Here is a 25,132-nt window from a genome sequence, read left to right as displayed (position 1 = left end):
CAACTCCAGCAGAATCCATAACACCACTTTGGATGAAATAGGACAGGATTTTAACAAGAGCAGCAGCAACAGCCACTCCAGCTCATCTCAACTAACTTCTTCTCTTTTATCCAAAAGGAAGGCATTACCTTCTCTGATACCATCTAAGAGACAATCAAACAAGGTTTTTATTTTTTCCCTTTTAAAACTCTTTCCAGATAAAGGGAAAGGGAACAAGAAATGTCATCAGAATGAAAGCTTTACTTAGTACTTTACATTTAAAATGCTTTAACTGTTTTCTCTTCTTCTCTATATCTTTAATAAAAGGTTAAAAGGCTTTTTAATGGTGTCTTTGCCATCGTACTAAGCAGGCTGAGGTCTCTCTATGCCAAATGCCAGACCTTGTTTAACACTGTTTAATGACAGTCAGTGACTGGTTATGTTAACACCTTTGGTCCATTTATTCTATCTAAATTAACATAACACTTCCTTATGGGGCTTGTCTATTACTTGTCTTCCTATTTGCTCCCTTCATTCATCTCACACTTCTTCTATTGCCTTAATTCTTCATGCTTTTCTTTTCTACACAAAACTCTTTAGAACTCACTTTCTCTTTCTGTGGGCATGTCTTCATTATGGAGCTAAATGGGTGCTGCTGCAATCGATGTGGTGGCATTGATTTAGTGAGTCTGGTGAAGACATGCCAAATTGATGGGAGAGTGCTCTCCCATTGATTTCTGTACTCCACCTCCCCGAGAAGTGTAAGGTAAGTTGGCGGGAGAGTGTCTCCTGTCGACACAGCACAGTGTAGACACTACAGTCAATGGATCTACCCACGGCAACTTTAGTTACGTTATTCACGTACCCGAAGTAACGTAGCTTATATCTATTTACTGCAGTAGTGTAGACCATGCCTCACTCTCTCAATTTATACTCCATCTCATAACCTGTTTCTTTTCCTCTCATTAATGCACTTCTAATGATCTCTCGTCTTCTCTCTTCCTCTTTTTGCTTACCCAATATTTTGTACTCATTCAGGACAATCACAGCTGTTGATTTTTTTTTGCTTTTGGTGATTACTGTATTTTATTCCCCTCTCTCTTTCCATGGAGCCAGGGTGCTACATAAATAGAATGTAATGTTACCAGTTCAAACACAATCCAGGCAAATATTGACCAAAACCTGTTACTATTTAACAGCTAATTGGTAGCTTATGGAATGGTGTTCTCAGTCTGATTCCTGGTGGCCGAGTGCCTATATAACAAAAACCACCCCCATGAATGAACACTATTTGCATTTATTGGTCCCTTAGTTGATGATTTCTGAAACATCAAGAGTAAAGAGAGTGCCCTAGTTAAACACTCCATTGACCTCTCAAAAGAAACAAGTACAAAGGGAACATTTTAATTTCCAGTAGGGACTAGGATATGATAATAAATAATTCTGCTGAGGGAACAAGAGGGAAATATACAGAGATATAATTTTTTTTAAAACAGCTTCTCTCTAGGTGAATTAGACTACAGAGCTCAGAAAGGATAAAATTTAGTGTAATATAGATCACAAGAGTTTTGTAGCTTCCGCTTTTACTGTTAAAATGCAGTGCTATTATTTTTACCAGATGACAACCTCAACGCATAAGAGTTTACAACCCCATTTTGCTCCATTGATGTCAATAGGATATATGCTTTATAGAGGGAACAGTTATTTCCTGGAAGCTAAAAAATAGATCCCATTTTAAAAAACATCCAAGTTACAATTAGTTTTCTTGTCCTTACAACTGCACAAATTTGAAGATCAATATAAAACACAAAATAAATAATCTCAGAAGCCTTCAAATGACATTGTTTGCAACTTTAAAATTATTGGGAAAATGCTCTCCCTTACCTGTCCCCCATAATAAAATTCTTCAGAATCATTATCTCCTTCAGAATCTTCTTCAACTGCACTATTGTGCCTCGAGTCCTTATTTAAATAAATAAATAAATGTTAGCAAATGAAACAGGAGAATTACATTTGCTTTTCTGCTTTTTGTAATTATGTATGTTACAAATAAACACTTCACACACTTTAGTTAGAGTTTTCATTAGTAATGTATAGGCAAGAGGATTGTGGGCCTGACTGAAACAATGAATGGCAAAATTCAAGTCTTCCCCTATAGGTAGGGCCCAACCAAATTCATGGCCATGAAAAATGCATCACAAACCATGAAATCTCATCTCCCCCTGTGAATTTGGTCTTTTGGGTGCTTTTACCCTATCCTATACAGATTTAATAGGGGAGACCAGTGTTTCTCAAATTGGGGGTCCTGGCCCAAAAGGCAGTTCTGGGGGGGGTGTCACAAGGTTATTTTAGGGGCGTTGCAGTACTGCCACCCTTACTTCTACGCTGCCTTCAGAGCTGGGCAGCCAGAGAGAAGCAGCTGTTGCCCGGGCATCCAGCTCTGAAGGCATCGCCCCACCATGCCAGCAGCAGCACAGAAGTAAGGGTGGCAACACCATTCCATGTTGCTCTTTACTTCTGCGCTGCTGCCTTCAGAGCTGGGCGGCCAGAGAGTGGTGGCTACTGACTGAGGGCCCAGCTCTGCAATCTGCAGTGCAGAAGTAAGGGTGGCAATATCATACCATGCCCTCCTTACGTCTGCGCTGATGTTGGCTGTGTCTCTGCCTTCAGAACTGGGCTCCTGGCCAGCAGCCGCCACTCGCCAGCTGCCCAGCTCTGAATGCAGCGCCGCCGCCAGCAGCAGTGCAGAAGTAAGGGTAGCAGTACTGCAACCCCCCCTACAATAACCTTGCAACCCCCCCCCACAACTCCTTTTTGGGTCAGGACCAGTGTTCCCTCTAATTTTTTACGTCCATGTGTGAATGAATTTTGTTATATGCACCAATATGGAGGTGATGTATGACACATCACCTTCATATTGGTGTACATAACAAAATTCATATGGTGGGGCCAAGGGGTTCTGAGTGTGGGAGGGGACTCAGGGCTGGGGCAGAGGTTTGGGTGAGGAGGGATGAGGGCTTTGGCTGGGGGTGCAGGCTCTGTTGTGGGGCTGCGGATGAGGGGTTCAGGGTGCGGGAGGGGGCTCAGGGGGCTGGGGCAGAGGGTTGGGGTGCGGGCTCTAGGGTGGGGCTGGGGATGATGCGTTTGGGGTGCAGGCTGCCCCCGGGCTGCAGTGGGGAGAGAGATGACTCCCCCGAGCCCTCTCTCGCCACAGCAGCTCGGGGCCAGGGGAGAGGCGCCTCTCCCTGGCCACGCCAGCTTCGGCGGGGCTCGGCCGGGCCGAGGGAGGGGCTCCTCGCCCCCAGCCAGGGCTGGTCCATGCTGGGGCCATTGGGGAGGGGCGGCTCTCCCTGCTACTGCAAATCCGTGCTGGTGCTTGTGCCGGCGGGGAGGGGTGCCTCTCCCCACCAAGGTAGGTCCGTGCTTTGGCAGGCGGGGAAGGGCGCCTCTCCCCGCCACAGTCCTGAGCCCCTGTGCGGGGCTTAATAGGCAGCTGCGTGGCCATGCAGCTTAGAAGGAACTTAGGTTAGGAGCTGTACAATTACAACACTGTGAAATTTCAGATTTAAATAGCTGAAATCATGACATTTACAATTTTTAAAATCCCATCACCATGAAATTGACCCAAATGGACCATGAACTTTGTAGGTCTCTACCTAGAGGACATTAACCTATTGTATTCTGGCAAATCAACTATAATAGTCTATATTAATTTGTCAACAACATAAATAACACTTAGATTTTACATAACAACATTCATCTTCAAATACCTTTAAAAGAATTAACTTATTAGTTTACACTCACAATAGGGACGACTCATAGAAAAAGGTACCATTTTATCAATGTAAGTTAGAAAGTCACACTTTAGTTCTTGCTTAATGTCATTCAACTGCTTAAGGACATTATTGCTTGATTTCCCACAATCCATTTGTCATTCACAGCCCATCTGTTAACAGGAGCTCACATAAATTGAATACTTGATAAAATCATAAAGACTAAATTCTCCTATTTGACCCACACTTTATCTATTGCACATTTTGCATTCACAGGAGGCACAAAACTTCCATAATGACCCAGAAATCAACTGTGTGAATTGAACAGAATTTTTCCTTTAATCTTATATATTCAGAAAAGTCAGATATACTTTTGCCACCAATTCCATGGCCTCATATTCTAATCTTATCTCCTTACCTCTGCCTGTAAATTCATACTATATGCTGTGCACGTGTATACTGAGTGAAAATCATATTTTCAGCCAATTTCATAGCAATTTTAAGAATTTTTTGCTGGTATTTTACTGAAGAAAAACAAAAGGATGTATTCAGTTTCCTCTGCCTAATAATAACCTTAGCTCCATGGGAAGCATGCTGCAAATATAAACAAAATAAATACACCAACTATACAAACAAAGAAAAATGGAACTCCTCATACTAGAAGAGTAATAAACCCATCATATATGATATAATCACACAATGAAGTAAAGACTATGATTGTCTGGCTCACAGACATGGTTGGTGTTAAAGATTTTCATTAACAGGGTTTCTTAAATAAATGCCTTACTTGGATCCTAATTCAATTTAAAATTTATAAAAAGTTCAATTTCTTTGCCATGAAAATTAAACCTATCTCAAGCTTTTCATCGTGAAAATAAATCTAACTTCAACTAACATTTTTAAAAATAAAAATATTTCTTCACCAGGAATGTACTCCACAATACTTTGCAATTTGTGACTGTTTTGGTTCTCTAAGCTTTAAAGATCATTGAATAAAATTCTGTGATAGTCAAAAATTTCCACTGCAACTTCTTATATAAAATAAGGCCCTATATGCTGCAAACACAACCACATCAGGAAACCTCGCTGCAACAGGGCTGTCCTCTATCTCAGTATAAAACGTGATGAAACCAGCAAACCATTACAACCAAAAGTAGACTACAGTTCAGGAACTTATCCTTATTTAAGAAAGCATTTAACACTAAACATGTACTTTAGCACTTTCCTGAATCAGGGCCATAAAGTGCTTAAGCTCTTTGATTACAGTGGCAGTAATGTGGTAATAAGCAGTATGATTGGTAATAAGGGTTTGCCAGACTGCGTGTGTGTCAGTTTTCACCAAAGATTTCATCTTAATGCTGTTTCTTAACTAGGTTATGTCCCTGATCAGACCTAGTTATGAAACGAAGTATAAATTACACACTGAAATCATGGGGCCTGATACGCCAAAAACACCTATTGTTAACTCTGTCATGAACAGGTCCATTGACTTCAATGGGACTGTCATGCTCACATTAGTAAGCACTAAGCTAGGAAGTGAATGTTTAAAATATCTGGTCCTGTGCATAAGACCAAGTTAGGAGACAATTGCTGTGTGACCAGCTTCTCTGACACAGTTGTACTTCCAAGGCAGAAAGCGTCTATTTTATGGGAAAGGTTCAGTCATCCTAGATTGATAACACTTTGCATATCTTTTAACAACCTCCTTGCAAAACTATAGATTGTTTGTGAACATCTGGAGTAAAATCCTGACCTCTTTGATGTCAACGGCAAAAGTCTCATTGACTTTGGTGGGGCCAGAATTTTATCCTTGTGTTTATTTTAACAAATTAAATGCAAAAGAAATATTGTTATGTTTTGTAGTTTCAAAAAGAAAAGGAGTACTTGTGGCACCTTAGAGACTAACCAATTTATTTGAGCATGAGCTTTCGTGAGCTACATTTCACTTCATCGGATGCGAAGTGAGCTGTAGCTCACGAAAGCTTATGCTCAAATAAATTGGTTTGTCTCTAAGGTGCCACAAGTACTACTTTTCTTTTTGCGAATACAGACTAACACGGCTGCTACTCTGAAACCTGTCGTTTTGTAGTTTGTTACTCTACCTTCCAATGAAAATATGTATAAGGACTACATTAATAAAGCAATACCATACCTCTCCATTTTCCCTCTGTAATTTTGATTTTATAGATAAGCAACAGTTAACATCACTGGTTTTTCTTAATTCTAAAAAAAATAATTAAAAAGGAAAATAGTTAATAGCCATGACAAATCTAAAATCATTTTATTTATGTAATTAAAAAACAGAACTGAAATAATAATAGTAGTAGTAGTAGTATTTGCATTACTGTAACATCTAGATGCCTCAGTTATGGACAAGGACTCCACTGTACTAGGTGTTGTACAAACACAGAACAAAAAGACTGTCCCTGCTCCAAAGAGCTTACAATCTAGCAATATAAAAACAAGAAGCCAAGATGCCTCAGGAATCCATGATTCTACAATACAAAATGCTGCATAAATAGATATTTCCCCATCACTTTTATTTACTTGTAAACTAGACTTAAGCTATGTCCACACTTATGGAGGTGTGTAGAGTACAGGACCTGCATATGTAGCTACTCACTGCAGTGAACGGCAGGCTGTGTCCACACTTGGCACTGCGGTTTGTGGTTGTATGCCACAGTGAAAGGCTCTGGCCAACGTGTAGACAACAGGGAAAGGCTCCAGCAGAGGGCAGGCAGCAGAACATTATAATAGCCAGGTAGATGCCCTGGGAGGCACTGCTTGGGAGTTTAGAGAGCCATGTAGAGTATATACCCTGGAGGTTCAGGTGTGTCACTCTACTGTACTTGCCCAAGCCATGCCTCACTGTCTACACTGCTATTTATAGCTGTGCTAGCTGGGTGTGCCATGTCTGTACTCTACATGTCACCGTAATTGGGTGCCATTTTAAATTTCTTCTATGCTGGAATGTTACAAGATGACAATTGAGATATTGATTTTAATCGGATTTTACATAAGAATAAAAGAAACTGGCAAAATAAAGTCATTTCATTTTCTTTATGAAGACAAAGGTTTTGTTTTGACGTTTAATATAAAATTTCACGCTTGATTTAAAATAGTATAACACGAATATCTTTAAAGAAAAATATTTAACTTAAAGGTCTGATTACGATCTCATAGCTGTTTTGCTTCTCTGTAACTCCACTGATTTACATCAGTTTAAGTGAGATCAGATTTCAGGCCTAAAATGTTTGCTTTCTAGCAACTTTGTAACAGTTTTCCTTTCCTGCACCAAGAGTATATTTTTCAGGATAATTCTACGTTAAACACAAAAGACTATGTTAAAATAACATTATTAAGGTTGCAAAATCAAGCACTCAAAAGTTAGGAAATGACAGAATTAAGGTTGCCTGTGCAGTCTCCTTTCTACCCACTTGCTCCCAGTCCCCCATCCCCATTCCCTGTTTCCTTCCCTGGCTTCCAGTCCCAGTCTCCTTGTCCAGCTAGTCGCAGTTCCCTTTCCCAGCCAATCCCAGCTTGTCCCCCAGCTCTGAGTCTCAGCCTCTACCCCTGCCTCTCATCCCAACTCAGCTCCCACTCCCAGTTTTCTTCTCTCCTCCTGGCAGCTTCCAGTTACAATCTCCCACTACCCCCAGGATCCCAATCTACTCCTGCCACTCCAGTTCTTGTCCCCTCTGCGGTCCAATTTGACAGCTTCCTCCTCCACACTGCCTGGGTCCTGCAGTGGAGTCACTGAGAGCACAGAAGAGAGAATTTTCCTACTCTCATTTCACATGTCCAAACCCAAACCCAGCACAGCTTGCAGCACCTCAGAGCTGCAACTGTAGGGAGTCAGTCCTGTGCTGCAACATGCTTAATGTGGACAGGATATTTAAGGAATTTAGCAGCTGAGCATATATGAACTGCGATTTTTAAAAGCTTATAACTTAGCCAAATGTGGGCAGATTTTCATGGGGTTGGTTGGCAAAACGTACATCCCTGACACTACCTGGGCAAATTTCAAGTCTCTGCTCCAAAGCATGAGGTTGCTAGAGCTTTTCAAAGATAAGGGTGCTGGAATTTTTTAACAAGGTCAAAACAATGTGTTCTTCCCTAGCTTTGTTCTCGAAAATGGCTAAACCATTTATGCTGAACATTTAAAAAAATTCAGCCTGAGGTAGATACCTGACATAGAAATGTTCATCCCAAATGGTTAAAATTTAGCAAAGTGATAAGCAAATGAAAATGAGGTCTTACAAAGGGAAGTGTTGGGCAGCCTTAATGATCAGCAAATGTGTCCCATTGCATTCAAATAGGATTGCTTTAGCATGATTGCAAGCCATGGAATGTGTAAAAAACATACATTGCCTATACACTCCCCAAAAGAAATATTTTAGTTGCTTCTATTCCAAAAGGTATGACCATACCCAACAATGAGCTTGTGCGAAAACTACAAGATGCACAGCAATTCGTATTGGCATATCATTTTTTATGTATGGGCAGTATCCTGCAGTCCCCCACAAAACTTTAACTTGAAAAATCATTTGTGACTCTTAATATTACCTGTTGCGATTCTATGGAAAATTACTGGAATTGACTCTGTTGTAACTAACACATCTTCATCATTATCTGAACTGGAAACATATGTGTTATCTATAAAAGAGAAACAGTTCTTAGGATAATGGGCACATAATAAGGGCCTGATCCACAGTCCAATGACACCATCCAAGCAGTCTCCCAGGCTGCCCCACTGGTATGCTTCCATAAGTGACATAAAGGAACTACTTCCTATCTGTGGGTCTCCTTTGTGCACTGAAGTGCCTAAATATGCAAAACATGTAAAGGGTAGGAGAAAGGAAGGTTAACTTCCTTTGGCCCTGATCTTGCAATGAGATCTAAGCAGGATGGACCTCCTGTGCCACGCAGAGTCCCACTGAAGGCAATGCATTGGTCCAGTGATCCACTTCTCGCAGGACTGTGTCTTTCAACCATAAATACATGGTGCTCATTTGGCATCATCACAGCATGTGTTAGTTAACACAACATACAAAGATCAATGGAACAATAGGCAATAACATTTCTACGTCAGCCAATGTGTATCATTATGGACATTTATTTACTGGCAAAATACTCAATGTCTCCTACAGGAGTCATGCAGATACACTGTATCAATTCATATTAATGGAAATTTAGTATACTCATTGACAGTATATACAGCTCTTTTGGAGCATAATTATCCTAATATTATGTTACCATGATGAGGAAATGGTTTCAAACATCATGCTCAGTGCCATTAATACTACATCTAAAAATATCAGTGATACTTTCATGACTTTAGCAATGTATAAACAATGTGGAGACACCCTTACTGTTTAAAATAGTTTTAGTTTCACTTACAACTATGAAACTTTTCAATAGCTGCCACTACTGACAGTTGCCGCATCATATTGGTTCAGGGACTTAAGCTTAATGTTCAGCTGTTTCCAATCACTCAGAGATTTGTGAAGCAATTCATTCAGTTTTAGGTGATGATTTCAACATTGTTACTAGTGCCATAGTGGTGATGTGACATAGGTAACAGAAATGTATGAAACTGATGTACCCATAATTCCCTGAGCTGTTCCTATAATATCTACAAATTTACCGGCTGAGGATTCTCTTTCAGTCTAATTAACACCCAAACATCTAGGGCAACAATCTGTTCTGGGTTATTAAACATACTAGCAGTCTGTTTGGTGATCACAGTCTATTCTTGCTCTGCATGGGCACATGGATCCACTCTTACCTATAAATTAGCAAGATTAGGGCCTTAGTCATTTGTTTATGAGTTTTCTAAAAGGTGGAATACACATTAAAATGAAAAATATTACAAAAAGAGCATACAGATTCTTGTCACTTATAGCAGTTTTGACCTTTAAGACATATTATGTCTTGATCCTAAAAGATGCAGCACTGATGCAACAAAGCACCTAAGCACACGCTTAAGATTAAGAACACGAGTAGTCCCATTGACTTCACAAACATGTTTAAGTGCTTTGTTGAATCAGGAGCCAGAATGTTCAGCCCTTTACTGGATCGAGCCATATATTTCATACCAAACAGGAGTTAGGTTGTTTTTAGATTATCATCATTGACGGCTTTAGACATGGTAAGCGTCACAACCCCCTTCTCGCTAAACTCGTGAATCAGGTTTTCTCACCCTGACCTGGCTGACAAATCAAGGCTGAAAAGGAGGAATGACTGTGAAAACAATCTAACTAACAGGAAATGATTAGCTAAAAGAAGCTCCTAGAACACATTAATGCAGTTTCAAATATCTTCATCTGAACCTCTGAATATTGCTCTAACAATGATATTTGCTTCAAGCACAAGAATGTTGCACTGTACCTGGATAATCCTCCGAGACATGTACTGAATAGGATATGCTGAAAGAAACAGAAAAAGAAAGAAACAAGGGTGTTAATAACAATAACAGTTAGCATAAGAATTTTTCTACTTCTGTATTATCTGTTTATTTATAGATTTCTGACAGTTTCTAAGACAGGAGGCAACAGCTACTTTGACAGCTTTTGAAGTGCTTAGCTAAAAAAATGTAATGCCCCATTTCAAAGGTTTACTTCTGCTAAACCAGCTCAGGTCTAAATTAAACTGTCTTAAAAATATCATGATTTCATTACAAAGTGTTCTCTCTACAGTAATATTTCACTGCCTCCATTGAGCCTACTATGTTTTATTTGTTTAAATGTATACATATGTCCCAATCCTACAATTAGTTCCATGTGGGCATAACACTGACTTCAGTGGGATTGTATAGGTGTAGAACAGGGGTCTCAAACACGCAGCCCGTGGGCCGCATGCGGCCCGCGGGGTTATTTTCTCTGGCCTGCTAGCTCCCCGCAGCCCCCGCAGCATTTACCTAGAGCGGCTCCAGCCCGGCATGCACCGGGGGCAGGGCAGGCTCCCTCCCTGCTTGTCCTGCCCCCGCGCCGCTCCAGGAAGTGGCCGGGACCTGGGGGAGGGGCACAGGGGTCTGTTGCCCTGGCCGCTCCTCCAGGTACCTTCCCCTCCCCCAGGTCCCGGCCACTTCCTGAAGTGGTGTGGGGACAGGGCAGGCAGGGAGGGAGCCTGCCCTGCCCCCGGTGCATGCCGGGCCGGAGCTTCGGGGGAGGTACCTGGAGGAGCGGCCAGGACAACACACAGACCCCTGTGCCCTGCCCTCCCCCAGGTCCCAGCCGCTTCCTGGAGTGGTGCAGGGGCAGTGCAGGCAGGGAGGGAGACTGCCCTGCCCCCCAGTGCACGCCGGTCCGGAGCTTCGGGGAAGGTACCTGGAGGGGTGGCCAGGGCAACACACAGACCCCTATATATAATATGTGTCTACCTGCATATCTAAATAATACATTCTGGTGTGTGCACAGTGCATGATGAGAAAAAAATATAGTTCTGGTCCTCCATAGGCAGAACTCCCAGTGGAATCAAGAGGTGATTCTACATGTACAGGGCTTTCAGGATCAGGTCCTTGGATTAAAAATATCCTCAGGCCAGATTCTGCAAACAACTACAACCAAGTTTATGTCCTGATCCAAAGCCTGTTGAAGTCAATGGAAGCCTTGCAACTATGATTTTGTCGCAGTGGAGAGTGGGACAGAGGACAGATGTGTGCATAAACCATGAAAAAAAGGCAGAGATGCTTGGAAACCTTGAAGTAATGGAAAAGAAAAGAAAAGAAAAGAAAAGAAAAGAAAAGAAAAGAAAAGAAAAGAAAAAAGGGTTTTGTGTTCCTAAAATAGCCTGGAGTGGGAAAGGGGGACTCCTAGATAAAATCTGCACAAAATTCTGAAGTTTCCTCCATCTGAGAGAGTATAAGGAGAAAATCTAACTGCCAGACTAAAATTAAATGATGAGCTGTCACACGGAAAAAGCAGTTTAAAGAGGCAGATGTGTTCACAAGGTTAAAAATAAATAAATGCTTAAAAATGTAAGGGACGTTTATTTGGAGTAAAAAATAAAGTCTGCATTTTTTATGAGAAACACTGCCAATCTAGTCTAAAGTCTAAAATTTAGTAGGAAATCTGTCTGTTTCCTATAGATTTCTTACTTCTGATGTTGAACCCTCCCCACCAAAATTTAATTAAATTCACTGCAAATAGTGGTTTCCCCCTTTTAATTAAATATTCTCTGAGCATGCAGGGGAATTTGTGCTGCCCTTCTGGAAGGGCATACTAATGGGGTGCTTCCCATGTATGCTGCAGCACTCAGAGGCACTGTGCCATATGTAGCTCCCACTGGGGCAGTTTGCCTCCACATCGGCCTTTACTTTGCTCTGCCTATCATGCACAATTGAGCCCGTAGTTAGGGAACAACAAAGTTGTTCATTTGAACCTGTGGCGAGAAGTAGCAAAATGCTTACACTTGTAATCATATATAAGTTACATTCAGCTTCCGGAAAAATGTTTAAAAAACTGAATTTGTTTTCAGTGCCAAAACATCTCTCTCATTTCTATGCATGAAAAGCTACATTATTTTTAATGCATTAACGGCAAGCTACTTCCTACTGATGGTACACCTGCTATATTTTAATTGAACCCTTAAAGCAATTAAAGACTTGACCAATCTCCCTTAAAGAGCTTCAGATTGGCAACACTACTCAAACAATCTCCAACTGATTTCAAAGGCAGTTTGGGCCAAGAGAGAACCAAAAGATTGTGGAGTTAAATCTGAGCACCTTAATGGCCATTAACGTTAAAGAACATTGTGGATGTTTAGCACCCCACAGGACTAAAACTTTAGAGAGCAAAAAAGCTTCCGTACTTTATTTTGTCAGTGCTCAGAGAGAGGCAATTGAAATTAATTTAAGCCTGGTCTACACACAGTATTACTATTTCAGTTAGGCAGTGCACTGGTGAGCTTCCTGGAGCTGAGGGAGGTACTCGGAGGAATGCAAAGGAAGAAGTACTAACAGAGGAATGCAGGAGAAGAAGTCGGCCTGTCCCTCCCTAGCCCAGCCAGGAACAGATCAGACCCACCTCCAGGAACCTCCCGCAGCTACAGGAAGGAGCTCCACAGCTGCTGCCGCTCTGAAGGCAGACCAGAAGTGAGGGTGGCAATCTCACAATCCCCCTACAACAGCTTTGTGATTCCCCACAACCCCTTTTGAGTCAGGACCCCTAGAGTTACAACACCATGAAATTTCAGATGTCAACATCTGAAACCGTGAAATTGACTAATTTTAAAATCCCATGACCGTGAAATTGACCAAAATGGATCATAAATTTGATAGTTTGGCTACTTATACCAATATAGCTTATTTCCCTTCTCATATAGGAATAAGAAAATTTATACTGATATAATTGCATCCGCGTTAGGAAGGTTGCACCCCTAGACAATAACAGCATAGTTAAAGTGGTACAAGTTTTAGGTGGTGGCATGGGCTTAGTGAGGATGCTATCTCAGCATCATTTTTTAGCTTATTCCAGTGACAGACAGCAGCTCCTTTGAAGAAGACATCCTAAAGCAAATACATTCCTTGACCTTGAAGCTCTGAACAACCTTTATAATAGAAATATTATTACAAAACATTTGTTACTTTGCAGACAACATTAAGGGAGCATATGAGAAGTTAGAGCAAGATGTCATGTTTCACTGCTTACAATATTTTAAAGTAAACTTCTTATTGCTTAAAATAAATATCCACATTTATAGCTGCAGCCCCAGTTTAATGATAATTTTATGCAGGGTACGCTTCATGCAAATGGTTTTAAGTGTACATTGTACTAGTTCTCCATTTACAGAGATTATCCTGAAAATCCTTATGTGTATTTGACGGGAGTTCATAAACTGGATTTGGGTGCACATTTGTAATAGACTCTATGTTTGCCACCAAAGATTTTTAAAAGTAGTTATTTTTATGATTAATTGACTATTTTTATATACAGCCTCATCTGTGATTTGGCATTACTGTATTTTTTTAAGTTGGTTGAAAGGTTTGTGGGTAGAAAGGTATGGATTTTATTTCGTTTTCATGTAGTATGTATATAGAACTGAATTTCACAGACAGATACCATATCTGTGTGTGTATATATAAAATTAGATTATGGTCCACTGAAGAAAAGGCTTCCAAATATAACAAATCTGACAATACATTGACATCTCAGAACGCTGCCCCAAGGGGCTTAGGGTTCAATCCAGTGTTTATTGAAGGCAATGCACAGGCTACCATTGCCATCAATATGAATGCTCGATCAGGCTCTTAGCAAACACATTCAATCTCTTTCACTTGATAATTATATGGAAAGAAAAAGATGACAGGTTTATACTAATTTGATTAAAAGCAGCTCATTCCTGACCCACAACTGTGATGCAGTACCAAAATCACACCTGCAAACGGTGGCCCCAGTCCTGCAAAGAAGTATGCCCAGGTGTACTGCTACTCCTGTGTGGAGTCCACTGGCTACATAGGATCAGGCCTATGACAGTAAAACCTTTAAACAATACTCCTCTGCATAGACAACACCAGTGAAAATAATGCTCAAGTAGCAAAACCGTCTACTGAAGCACAACAGCTAAACAACAAGAAAAATTAGTTAACAGTTGTTGCATTTTTGAACTTTAAGATTTCAAGTCATTAGAGTTTTACATGGATTAAAAACAAATAAAACTGATTTAACTGGGAATTGGTCCTGCTTTGAGCAGGGGGTTGGACTAGATGACCTTCTGGGGTCCCTTCCAACCCTGATATTCTATGATTCTATGATTCTAAAAGGGAAAACAAACCACAGCAATGTTCTCACATAATGTTAAGTGTCTGATTTAAACCTGCAAAAACAAATGCATTTGGGTTTACAGCTATATATCAACTCTCAACATCTCATCCTGTGTCTAAATATTGCAGGTTTTATGTAGTTTGAAAAATCATAGGTTTGTCTTAGAGCCACACCAGTTACGCTCCTAAAGTGCCACAATCCTGAAAATACTATGCACATATGTAGTCCATCAAGTTCACACTAACCCAGCGCTAGCCCACCTGTAGGTTTCTCCTTCATGAAGCCCTTTAAACTGGGTTTCCAGCTGTATGGCACAGCAGGAATGGTAGAAAGCAGATGAAGCTCTCATGAGAACTAGGCCTAAGAATACTTGTAACATAGTTTAATCAGATTTGCTGCATACTTTCAAGCAAACGGACTTTACTGGGACTTTTTCCAAAGTGAGATACTCATCTAAGCTTCCAACCCAGCTCTAACTCAATCCCTTTGCCCTTGAGTACCATCTTCTATCATTCAATTTCAGACCACAGACATCCACATTTCCCTCAAAAATCTCTGCATACCAGTTCGAGAACTATAAACTTACCAATTACTTACAGACTGGAGATCCAAACCTGCCTCACCATTGTGCATGGATCATGTATCTCAACATATGGGCCATACATAATACTGTGCCCGATCCACCGCCCTGTTCTAATTAGCCTCTCAATTTTAGTTAGAGATCCCATGCCTCTGACCTAGTCTGAGATCAATCTTTATCATCTTCTTCCTGTACTCATGGGTGGCAGGCCAACCCTTTGCATTTTTTGTAATACAGGCTTATGGCTGACAGAAAATGGAAGTGCGGGTGCAGATAATATCATTACACAACTAAAGCACTTGCTATTGTCATAAATATACTGAAGAAAGAAAACGTAAGTTTCTCTCTTGTAACAGCTCTGAAGGTCTCCTGCCGATATGCATTGGAGGGGCAGGGTTAAGAGAAGAGAGTGAAGACTGGTTTTCAATCTTAACTGAGCATTTCTACAGTTTCTGACACCTAGAAATTTGGAGTTACAGAATTCTAATGAAGCTCTTTTTGCTTAAGACACATTCACAACCTTAGATCTATCCTCATCAAAGAATAAATGTTAGAGATGAAAAAAGACTTATTAGGTCATCTAGTCCATGCAGGAAGACTCAATAGAATGAGTTAAGGACAGATTTACAACCTCAAATACATCAATAAGACTACACTGAGGGCTTACGTTAAAAAAAACTGGAGTGCCAAAAAGATCCATGGTGTAACTTCACTGAAGTCCACAGAATTACAAAAGGGACCACTTTGGACCAAAGTGTCTAATTAATTACCTATTCATGACTTTTGAAAAGATAACATTATTTAGAACAGACACTTTTACTCTGTATTTTGGAAGTAAGATACATATTTTAGTTTCTACAAATTACATGTGGTGGAGAGAAGGAACAGGAACAAGCATCCAATTCTGCTCTCACATAAATGTAAATCTGGTGTAATTTCATTGACATCAATGAAAGTATGGTGGAATTATTTTGGTGTATCTGAGATTAGAATTTGGTCATGAACTATCACAAGTAGCAATAGTATTCGTCTTAATTATCTTCATGTACTGTACAACTGTTTAACAACATTTCATGAATGTCACTGAATTATACTATGTTGTTGTAGCCGTGTTCATCCAAGAATATTAGAGAAACAAAGTGGGTGAGGTAATATCTTTTAGGAGACCAACTTCTGTGGTGAGAGAGACAAGCTTTTGAGCTACACAGAGCTTTTCCTCAGGTCTGGGAAAGGTACTCTGCATCTCACAGCTAAATACAAGGTGGAACAGATTGTTTTAGCATAGACATAGTCTAAGGGACCATTCAAGGTGGAGTGGCCCGTTAACATCTCTGCCGTCATAGGACAAAAAAGGAGGTGGGGGATTAGTGTTGTGCCAGTTTCCAGGACACACCTGCTCTAAGTGGCACCAGACCCTGCTAGAACAACACACGTAAAACCTGCAGACATATCTCCACTGCAACAATGTACTGCAACACCCCCCAAACACACCGGTCAGGATCCATGGATCCTACATATGCTTATCACAACATGTGATATCATCCAGTGCACTCAACAATTATGTGGTATAATTAACAACTATGTGGGTGAAACCAGACAATGACTACGCTCTCAAATGAACTCACACAGGAAAACGATAGAAGACAAAAACATCCTAATTTGAAAGTGAACGCTTTTCACAAAGCAATCACTTTATATCTGACCTATCAGTCCTCGTCTTCTAAGGAAACCTGCACAACCCTTTCAAACGATGAGCCTGGGAGCTTAAATTCATTACTCTGCTAGACACTAAAAATCATGGCCCAAACAGAGATACTGGATTTATGGCTTATTACAACAATCAGCAACTCACTAATCCCCTGACCCTTTTTTGTCCTGTGACTGTAGATGTGTTGGGGCCACTCCACCTTAAATGGTCCCTTATAATACATGCTCACTACCTATGCTAAACAATCTGTTCCACCTAGCATTTAGCGGTGACACTCAAAATACCTTTCCCAGACCTGAAAAAAAAGCTCTGTATAGCTTGAAAGCTTGTCTCTCTCACACAGGCTTTGTCAATTTATTATACTGATGATGACTCCATTCCAATTTTCACCTCTTTGCTCTCTCTGTCTCAAGAAGGCACCCAAATCCTCTACAAAATTCTGATCTTCAGCTTTTCTCTCTAACTTCATCCACATCATAATAAGGCCCCTTTTGCCCCACCAAGAATTACAATTTGGTCAGGACTCACCAAGCCAACTCCTTCCCACTTTTCACACATCACCTATGCATCTGGCTCAGCTCCATAACTCAGATTCATTTTGGTTCCATATCTGTTCCATCTTGGACATTCTTTCTTGGCCAGAAAACCTCCACATCTCTGGTTACTGGCCCAGATTGACAACTGACAACTGGGTAGTAAGTCACGTGAGGAACAAACGCAGAAAAGTAATGACTATTTCCAAAAGAAGAAAAGTTGGACTAACTCGAAGAGGGAGTCTCAGCTCACCCTTCTGTAATGCTTAATCTTTGGCATAAGTGTTCCATATATATTCTTGGGGGGGAAGAGCGGGAAGTGATACCAATTTTAAGGTGCTAGTCACCTGGAAAATGGTCAGTTTTCCCAAGAGTAGGTGATTTTTCTCTTCATTTGGAATACACAGTGGAAAATTTTTAGAAGTATAATCGACATAGTTTTAGTCTTAAGCACTTCATTAAGAAGAGTAATATGTTAATTCAAAATTAATAGTTAAAATATTCTGTTTACAGAAGGCTTCAGTTTCATGTCTCTCTTAATTTGCTTGTTAATAAATGTGGCATGCATGCCATGCAAATGAGAGCAGAATAGACCCTGCAGCCATATGCAGGTTACCTTATAAGGACAAAAGACCTCTTTTACTACTTATTGAACTTTGCCATCAGGCAGACCCATCCAAAATGCCACTTTGGAGACAAATATTTGATCTCATAATGAACACAGTGCAGACAAAATGGCTGCCTGGTTACAGAGATAAGTCATTTAAAAACAATTAGAGCACTAAAATATTACTTAAAGTTAAAATGTCACAACACCTCAACTCAATGGCTGTGCTTTGTGAAGGTCTTTCAGTGTTGAAAAATCTCACAATTATACTTGTAAGTGAATGCTAAATATTTTGAGTAAAATAATTTAAGAATGATGAACAAGCAAAATATTACTTACTAGAGCCACACTTTGTGACACCAAGCTCTGTACTAACTTCTTAGACAGCTCTGTGAAAGACCTCTTCTAAATTATAGCCTCCTTGCTATTCTGGATCTCTTAAATGAATGCAGCATATTTTGAGGTGAACTGCTAAAGACTACATTTCAGCCCAGTTTTCAGGGTTATATAAATATAGGATGATGGCAGCATCATAGAACTTTTATGAAGTAAATGTTTTATGAAATATTGCTAGTATTTAGTTTACAGTATCTCTAGCCCAACGTACTAACTCCCCAATATAATCTTTAATAGACTGGAAATCATATTAGCATGGAAAGCAATCAGGACTTAAGTTTACCAGCTGAAAAGATCAGCAAATACTACTAGTCATTCATTCATGACATCTTTACAGGAAAGCAGCACAATATTAGGTGGTAAAATATATACAGGACAAAAATCAGTTTCAGTTACGTAAAATGACTGCCACAAAAGTACATACCTACATGCACATACTATATTCCCTCTGAAGCATCTGGCACCAGCCATTGTCAGAAGACACTATACTGGGCTAGATGGACCATTGGTCTTACCCTTTATGGCTGTTCTTATGTTATGTTAAACACTGTTCTTATGTTATGATAAACATTTACTTCATAATAATTCTATGATGCCGCCATCATCCTATATTTATATAGCCCTGAGAATTGGGTTGCAGTGTAGACCTTAGCAGTTCATCTCAAAATGTGGAATACAAATACAAAATGAATTAAATTATACCAGTTAGAAAATCTCATGGTGTTTACTGAAGAACATCATGTGACATGACTTAATTCTGAAAATAAAAGTTTGCATCAAGGCTTTTTCAAACAAAAATAAAATATATAGATTTTTTTAAAGTTCAGTCTTCCACATGAATCAAAACATTATTTTTAAAGAGGATTTTTTTTCGCTGCGGAGGATTAAAATTAAATATAATTAAAAAGTAAAAATGACTTATAAATGAATCATTTCTTTCATTTTATTTACTTATTTAGGCAAACCGTTAAGCTAAATGATTCCCCAAATGATAATATTAACAATAATAAATAATAAAATAATAATAATAAAGGTAATAAGATACAAATCAATTACTGAAACAAGCTTCATTAAATTTCTCGCTATTGAGAACTATGGGAAGGTATGGAAAAGGGGAGTATTAAATGACTGCAACAAGAGTGTTTTAATTATTTAAAATATTTGTTCTTTTACTTTTTGATGGTTTGAGCCAAAGCCCACTGAAAACAGTGGTAGTCTTTAGTGCTTAACAAAACATTATAGACTAACAACAGAGAGGAGACAACTACTGATGCCTAACACACTCCTGCTTTCTGTTTTGTTCTGTGAATAAATAAATATTTAACCTCTCTGGTAAAACTTCCAAGAACTATTTCAGGTAGTCTTTACGCAGACACCAGCCCAGTAGTAATGACTTATATCAGCTCATACATCTACATAATCTTCCACACTCAGCATTAAAACAAAGATCATGAATTTGTAGGTAGCTCAACTTCTTTAACATTGTATGAAAATGGTTTTTGTGTCCCTGCATCTTGTCCTCAGAAATACAGACCCTCTAACATCACACTTGGACAAATGTATTAGTTCAATAAATGTTAACATCTCTTGTGATCCAACACTTGATGAGCGAGGATCAATCTTTATTTTTGCAGACAGAATTAGCAAGGTATGCTGCTAGCCACTTGAAATGTGTACACCACACTGTCTCCTATCCTCAGTAAACTCCTAATCTCCTTAAACCTCACTTGCCAATGTCACAATAGCATCATAAATTATTCTGAGTAATCTCTTCCTCTGATAATACAGGTGTTGGAGAATGTACATGTGATCATCTGTTCCAGACAAATACATCATTTCTTTCTCATGACAAATTAAAACCATTAAAAAAAGATACAAGCATTGTCATTTATTGAAAATATTACTCCTTTCATTTCCTGCAGTAACTCAAGGGAAACAGAGATGCTGAGTCAAACGTACTGTAAGTTTGCATTTGTCACTAAGAATAATTTATATCACTGGCCCTTTCACACACCCCAACTGCATCTGAATCAAGTGGTGAAAGCTATTCAGAAAACAGTGCTTGATTTAGCCTGTTATGCAAATAAAAGGAATACAAAATGCTGCAGCTCAACCATTTCCCTTTTGCAGAGTTTCCATTGCAAAAGCATGGCAATTCAACTTCTAGTAAACATACACAGCTTCTAGGTCTCAATTGCTCCTAGTCATCTGACAGGAACACTGGATGAGGGTATTTCTAAAATATAAATAATAAAAATTAATGAAATAACTAAATCTGGGAGAATTGAAAAACTGTCCAAATATTTCATTTGAATTACATAATTATTACATATAGAGAACTACATTAAAAGAACTCTATTAAAGTTACAAAGTCAAATACTCAAACATTAGGAAATGCCAGATTTACAGTTGCCTGGGCAAATTTAATTCACCCTCCCCCCCTTATGTGTATGCATTATGAAACAGTCAAACTATATAATAACATAATTTTTCCACAGGATCCCTGCCCCACTCAGAGCACAGAATGATTAGTGTTTACTTAAAGAGCAGTTATTCAATATTTTGTTTTCTCATTGTACAAAATGTGGCTACATGTCTTATTTACTGCATACTTTCCAAACCCCATTCAGAACAGAGAATTATCAGTTTCTTGATAGACTTTTTTTATGGCGCTCATCACTATAATATCAGAGTATTTTACAAACATTGATGGATTTATTTTCATAACACCCCTGTGAGCAGGTACTAATTCCCTCATTTTACACAAAAGGGACTGAGGCACAGAGCAATTAAAGTAAAAAGTATCCACTAATTTTGGGTATCCAGTTGAGAGGACTGGGACCTATTTTTTCAGAATATTTAGCATTATATAACACTTTAAATGTACAAAGAACAGCTCCCATAGTTTTCAGTTGCAGCAGTGAGTGCTCACCCTCAGCACTTCTGCAATTCAGACCACAGTGTCTCAAATTAGGCACTCAGAAATAAGGAACATGCAATCATTGAAAAGTTTGCCTTAAGTGACTTTCCTATATCATTACACAGTCACTGTTGCACAGGAAGGGATACAATCCAGTTCTCCAGGGCAGCATTCAACTGCTTTAACCACAAGACCAACTTTTTCTCCTCCTACAGTCCCCCTCTCTCATTCATTATACGCCTTGACTAACTCCGTCACTTTTGTTCAAGGGGTACATCAGGACTGTGTGCTCTCTGGCCAGATGTGTGTCATCGCCATCAAGCCCTTCCTCTGTCTCCTCCATAACAGGATGATGGGGTTGGTGCTTCAAGAGCTGGACCTGCCGGTGTATGCAAACCACGTGATCCTCGTCGCCCATGACCCAGGAGATGTGGCATGGATGGAGGCTTGCCATGCCATCTATTTGGCAGCCTCTTCTGTCTGGGCCAACTGTGTGAAGAGCTCTGGCCTGGTGGTTGGTGATGAGTGGTAGGTGAGTTTCCTCCCACCCACGCTCTGTGCCATCCAATGGGGTGCAGGTTTTCTGCTCTAGCTTGGTGTGTACCTTTCCACCACTGATCCCTCTATGCTAGAGAAATGGAGGTCAGGGTGTCTAATTGTTGCAGACGTGGACGGAGCTGCTGTGGTGCCTTTCCCTTTGGAGGAAGGTGTTGGTGATCAACCAGCTAGATCTGCCCATGTTCTGGCACCAGTTCAACATCCTGCTCCTGCTCCAGGGGACCCTGGCCAGCCTCCAGAAGATACTTGAGTTTCTCTGGACAGGGGTGCACTGGGTCTCTGTAGATGTCCTGAGTCTCTGGAGGAGGACAGACAGGGCCTGGTCTGCATCCCCAGCCAGGTCCATGCCTTCTGCCTTGAAGCCCTGCAGAGATGCTTTTATGATAATCACAGTTTGACATGGATTGTGCTGGTGCATGCCTTCCTCCAGAGTCTCCAAGGGCTCCGATATGACCAGCAGCTCTTCTATCTCCATCTGAGAGGTCTCCCCGAGACCTCTCTGAGCTGTCAGTCTTTTACCACGACCTTCTCAGGACTTGCAAGCTGGTTTCTGAGACCAGGTCTATAGTAGCCACCATTGGAGAGGATCTGCTTGCAGAACCCCCGCTATATAACCCACATTCTTGTACGCAGGTGGTAGAGTCCCCATTGGTGCACCGGAAGGTGGTCCTGGCTTATATCACCAGACTCGGAGACCTCCTGCACTACTGTCAGAGGGACCAGGTCATCCCGTAGTGCTCAGCTAGTGCACGGGACTGCCCATCCTGCAAGTCCCCCAAGTGCTCCAGGAGATGAGGGAAGCCTTGACCCCCATTACTTTTGCTTTTATCTTGAGTGGGTCTTATGGGAGTGTGCTCCTGGTCCATCCCTAATCCTTTGCCTGCTGGAGCTTGTCTTTGGGCCCCAGTTCCATGAGCATCCCCAACATGCCACCTGAATCTGCTGAATGCCATCGAGCCAGTCCATCTCCAAACCTTGCCTCGAGCATATCTGTATACATTCGTGCTCCATACCAATCACTTCTTTGCCCTCATGTCCCTCCACAACACCAACTGGTGGGACCTGTTGCCATCTATGGGGTGGGGGAGCCCCGGTAGGCCAGTCTGTACTCCACTCTTCTTCTATGGCCCGCTGGGGAGATTAACTGGCAGATCCTCCCTGGAGCTGTGTCATAAATATAAAGGGAAGGGTAAACCCCTTTGAAATCCCTCCTGGCCAGGGGAAAGCTCCTCTCACCTGTAAAGGGTTAAGAAGCTAAAGGTAACCTCGCTGGCACCTGACCAAAATGACCAATGAGGAGACAAGATACTTTCAAAAGCTGGGAGGAGGGAGAGAAACAAAGGGTCTGTGTGTCTGTCTCTATGCTGGTTTCTGCCCGGGATAGACCAGGAATGGAGTCTTAGAACTTTTAGTAAGTAATCTAGCTAGGTATGTGTTAGATTATGATTTCTTTAAATGGCTGAGAAAAGAATTGTGCTGAATAGAATAACTATTTCTGTCTGTGTATCTTTTTTGTAACTTAAGGTTTTGCCTAGAGGGGTTCTCTATGTTTTTGAATCTAATTACCCTGTAAGATATCTACCATCCTGATTTTACAGGGGGGATTTCCTTATTTCTATTTACTTCTATTTTTATTAAAAGTCTTCTTGTAAGAAACTGAATGTTTTTTCATTGTTCTCAGATCCAAGGGTTTGGGTCTGTGGTCACCTATGCAAATTGGTGAGGCTTTTTATCCAACATTTCCCAGGAAAGGGGGGGTGCAAGTGTTGGGAGGATTGTTCATTGTTCTTAAGATCCAAGGGTCTGGGTCTGTAGTCACCTAGGCAAATTGGTGAGGCTTTTTACCAAACCTTGTCCAGGAAGTGGGGTGCAAGGTTTTGGGAAGTATTTTGGGGGGAAGGACGCGTCCAAACAGCTCTTCCCCAGTAACCAGTATTTAGTTTGGTGGTGGTAGCGGCCAGTCCAAGGACAACAGGTGGAATATTTTGTACCTTGGGGAAGTTTTGACCTAAGCTGGTAAAGATAAGCTTAGGAGGTTTTTCATGCAGGTCCCCACATCTGTACCCTAGAGTTCAGAGTAGGGGAGGAACCTTGACAAGCTGTGAGCAATGAGCATGTATTTGGCACAGTTCACAGAATCCCCTGACACCTGTCTTTTCTGTGGGCGAGAGGGAGACCCTGGAGCACATCTACACAGAATGCATCAGGCTGCAGCCCCTCTTCTGACTCCGCCATAATTTCTTACTGAGGCTCTAGCTGCACTTCTCCCCTCACTTGTTTATCCTAGCACATGGCCACATAAAGCATGAGACCTCCTCATCAACCTCCTCCTGAAGTTGACCAAGATGGCCATCCACCAAACCGGAAGGAGGAAGCTTGAAAATGAGGTGCTCTGAAAAAGTGGGGCCTAGTTCCAGTTACTGGTCTGATCACGTCTCTTGGCAGAGTTCCTCAGGGTAGTGTCCACTGAATCCTTAGACACCTTTGAGGAGCAATGGGTGCTGTTGGGAATTCTTTGCTCAGCGTCCCCATCTGTATCCCTGATTTTCAACTTTTGCCCTTCAATCCCATCCCTGTTTTTTTAATTTGTTGTCTCTCATATTAATTTGCTGCCTGGGTTCAGTGGCTCCTGCCCCTTGGTTGAGGATGCGTGACTTTAAATTTGAGCAGGCCTTGGCCCACTCATCCCAGTATCTACAATAAACACACCTTCCAACTTCTGCAACAAATTAGGTACAGTTCTACAGGTAACAGGCTCCTTCACCACAAAACTCTGATTCATTCCCAGAGCAGGCCCTAACCTATGCAATGAATGAGGCAGGGGACCTGTGGAGAAAGTAGTATGTGATCATATAATTAAAGAATGTAAGACTGTATCATAATGCATATCACAAGAGGGCTGAATTAAGATTGCACAGACAACTTTAATTGTGGCATTTCCCATTGTTTGAGAGCTTGACTTTGTAACCTTAATAATATTGTTTTAACAACATTTTTGTGTGTAATTTCCTAGGTTTTTTTTTAAAACGTAACTGAAAAAAATAAAAAAGACAGAATTTCCATCATTTGGCAACATATTGGCACCAATATGGGTCATCAACAGGGTTGGAACCTTTAGATCCACCACCCAGACCTCTGCAACTTGAACTAACAAAGTAACTGACAGAGATAGTAGGGTGCCATCCTCTATGTGGAAAAGCACTAGAATAAAGACACACACTGTGTCACTGGGCTTTACAGATTTTTGCTGACAGCAGAGGAATGGTGAGACTTAGGAAACATGGGTTGCAGTCCAGGCTCTGGAAGGGGGTGTGC

General features: G+C 40.7%; 1 protein-coding gene across 2 annotated transcripts in view; it reads right to left on the bottom strand.

Moving 5' to 3' along the window:
- PARP8 (poly(ADP-ribose) polymerase family member 8) overlaps positions 1-25,132 on the bottom strand; it is a 166,657-nt gene that overhangs the window by 85,286 nt on the left and 56,239 nt on the right. For both annotated transcript variants that reach the window (XM_073343909.2, XM_073343910.2), the window contains exons 3-6: positions 10,143-10,180; positions 8,319-8,408; positions 5,905-5,975; positions 1,864-1,941 (exon numbers count right to left, since the gene is read on the bottom strand). In XM_073343909.2, the coding sequence (XP_073200010.2) occupies positions 1,864-1,941; positions 5,905-5,975; positions 8,319-8,408; positions 10,143-10,180 (277 nt within the window). The remainder of the gene's footprint in view (positions 1-1,863; positions 1,942-5,904; positions 5,976-8,318; positions 8,409-10,142; positions 10,181-25,132) is intronic.

The sequence above is a fragment of the Lepidochelys kempii genome, chromosome 5, assembly GCF_965140285.1.
Source record: "Lepidochelys kempii isolate rLepKem1 chromosome 5, rLepKem1.hap1, whole genome shotgun sequence".
Taxonomy (NCBI): Eukaryota; Metazoa; Chordata; order Testudines; family Cheloniidae; genus Lepidochelys; species Lepidochelys kempii.
This window is presented reverse-complemented; position numbering and strand designations above follow the sequence as displayed.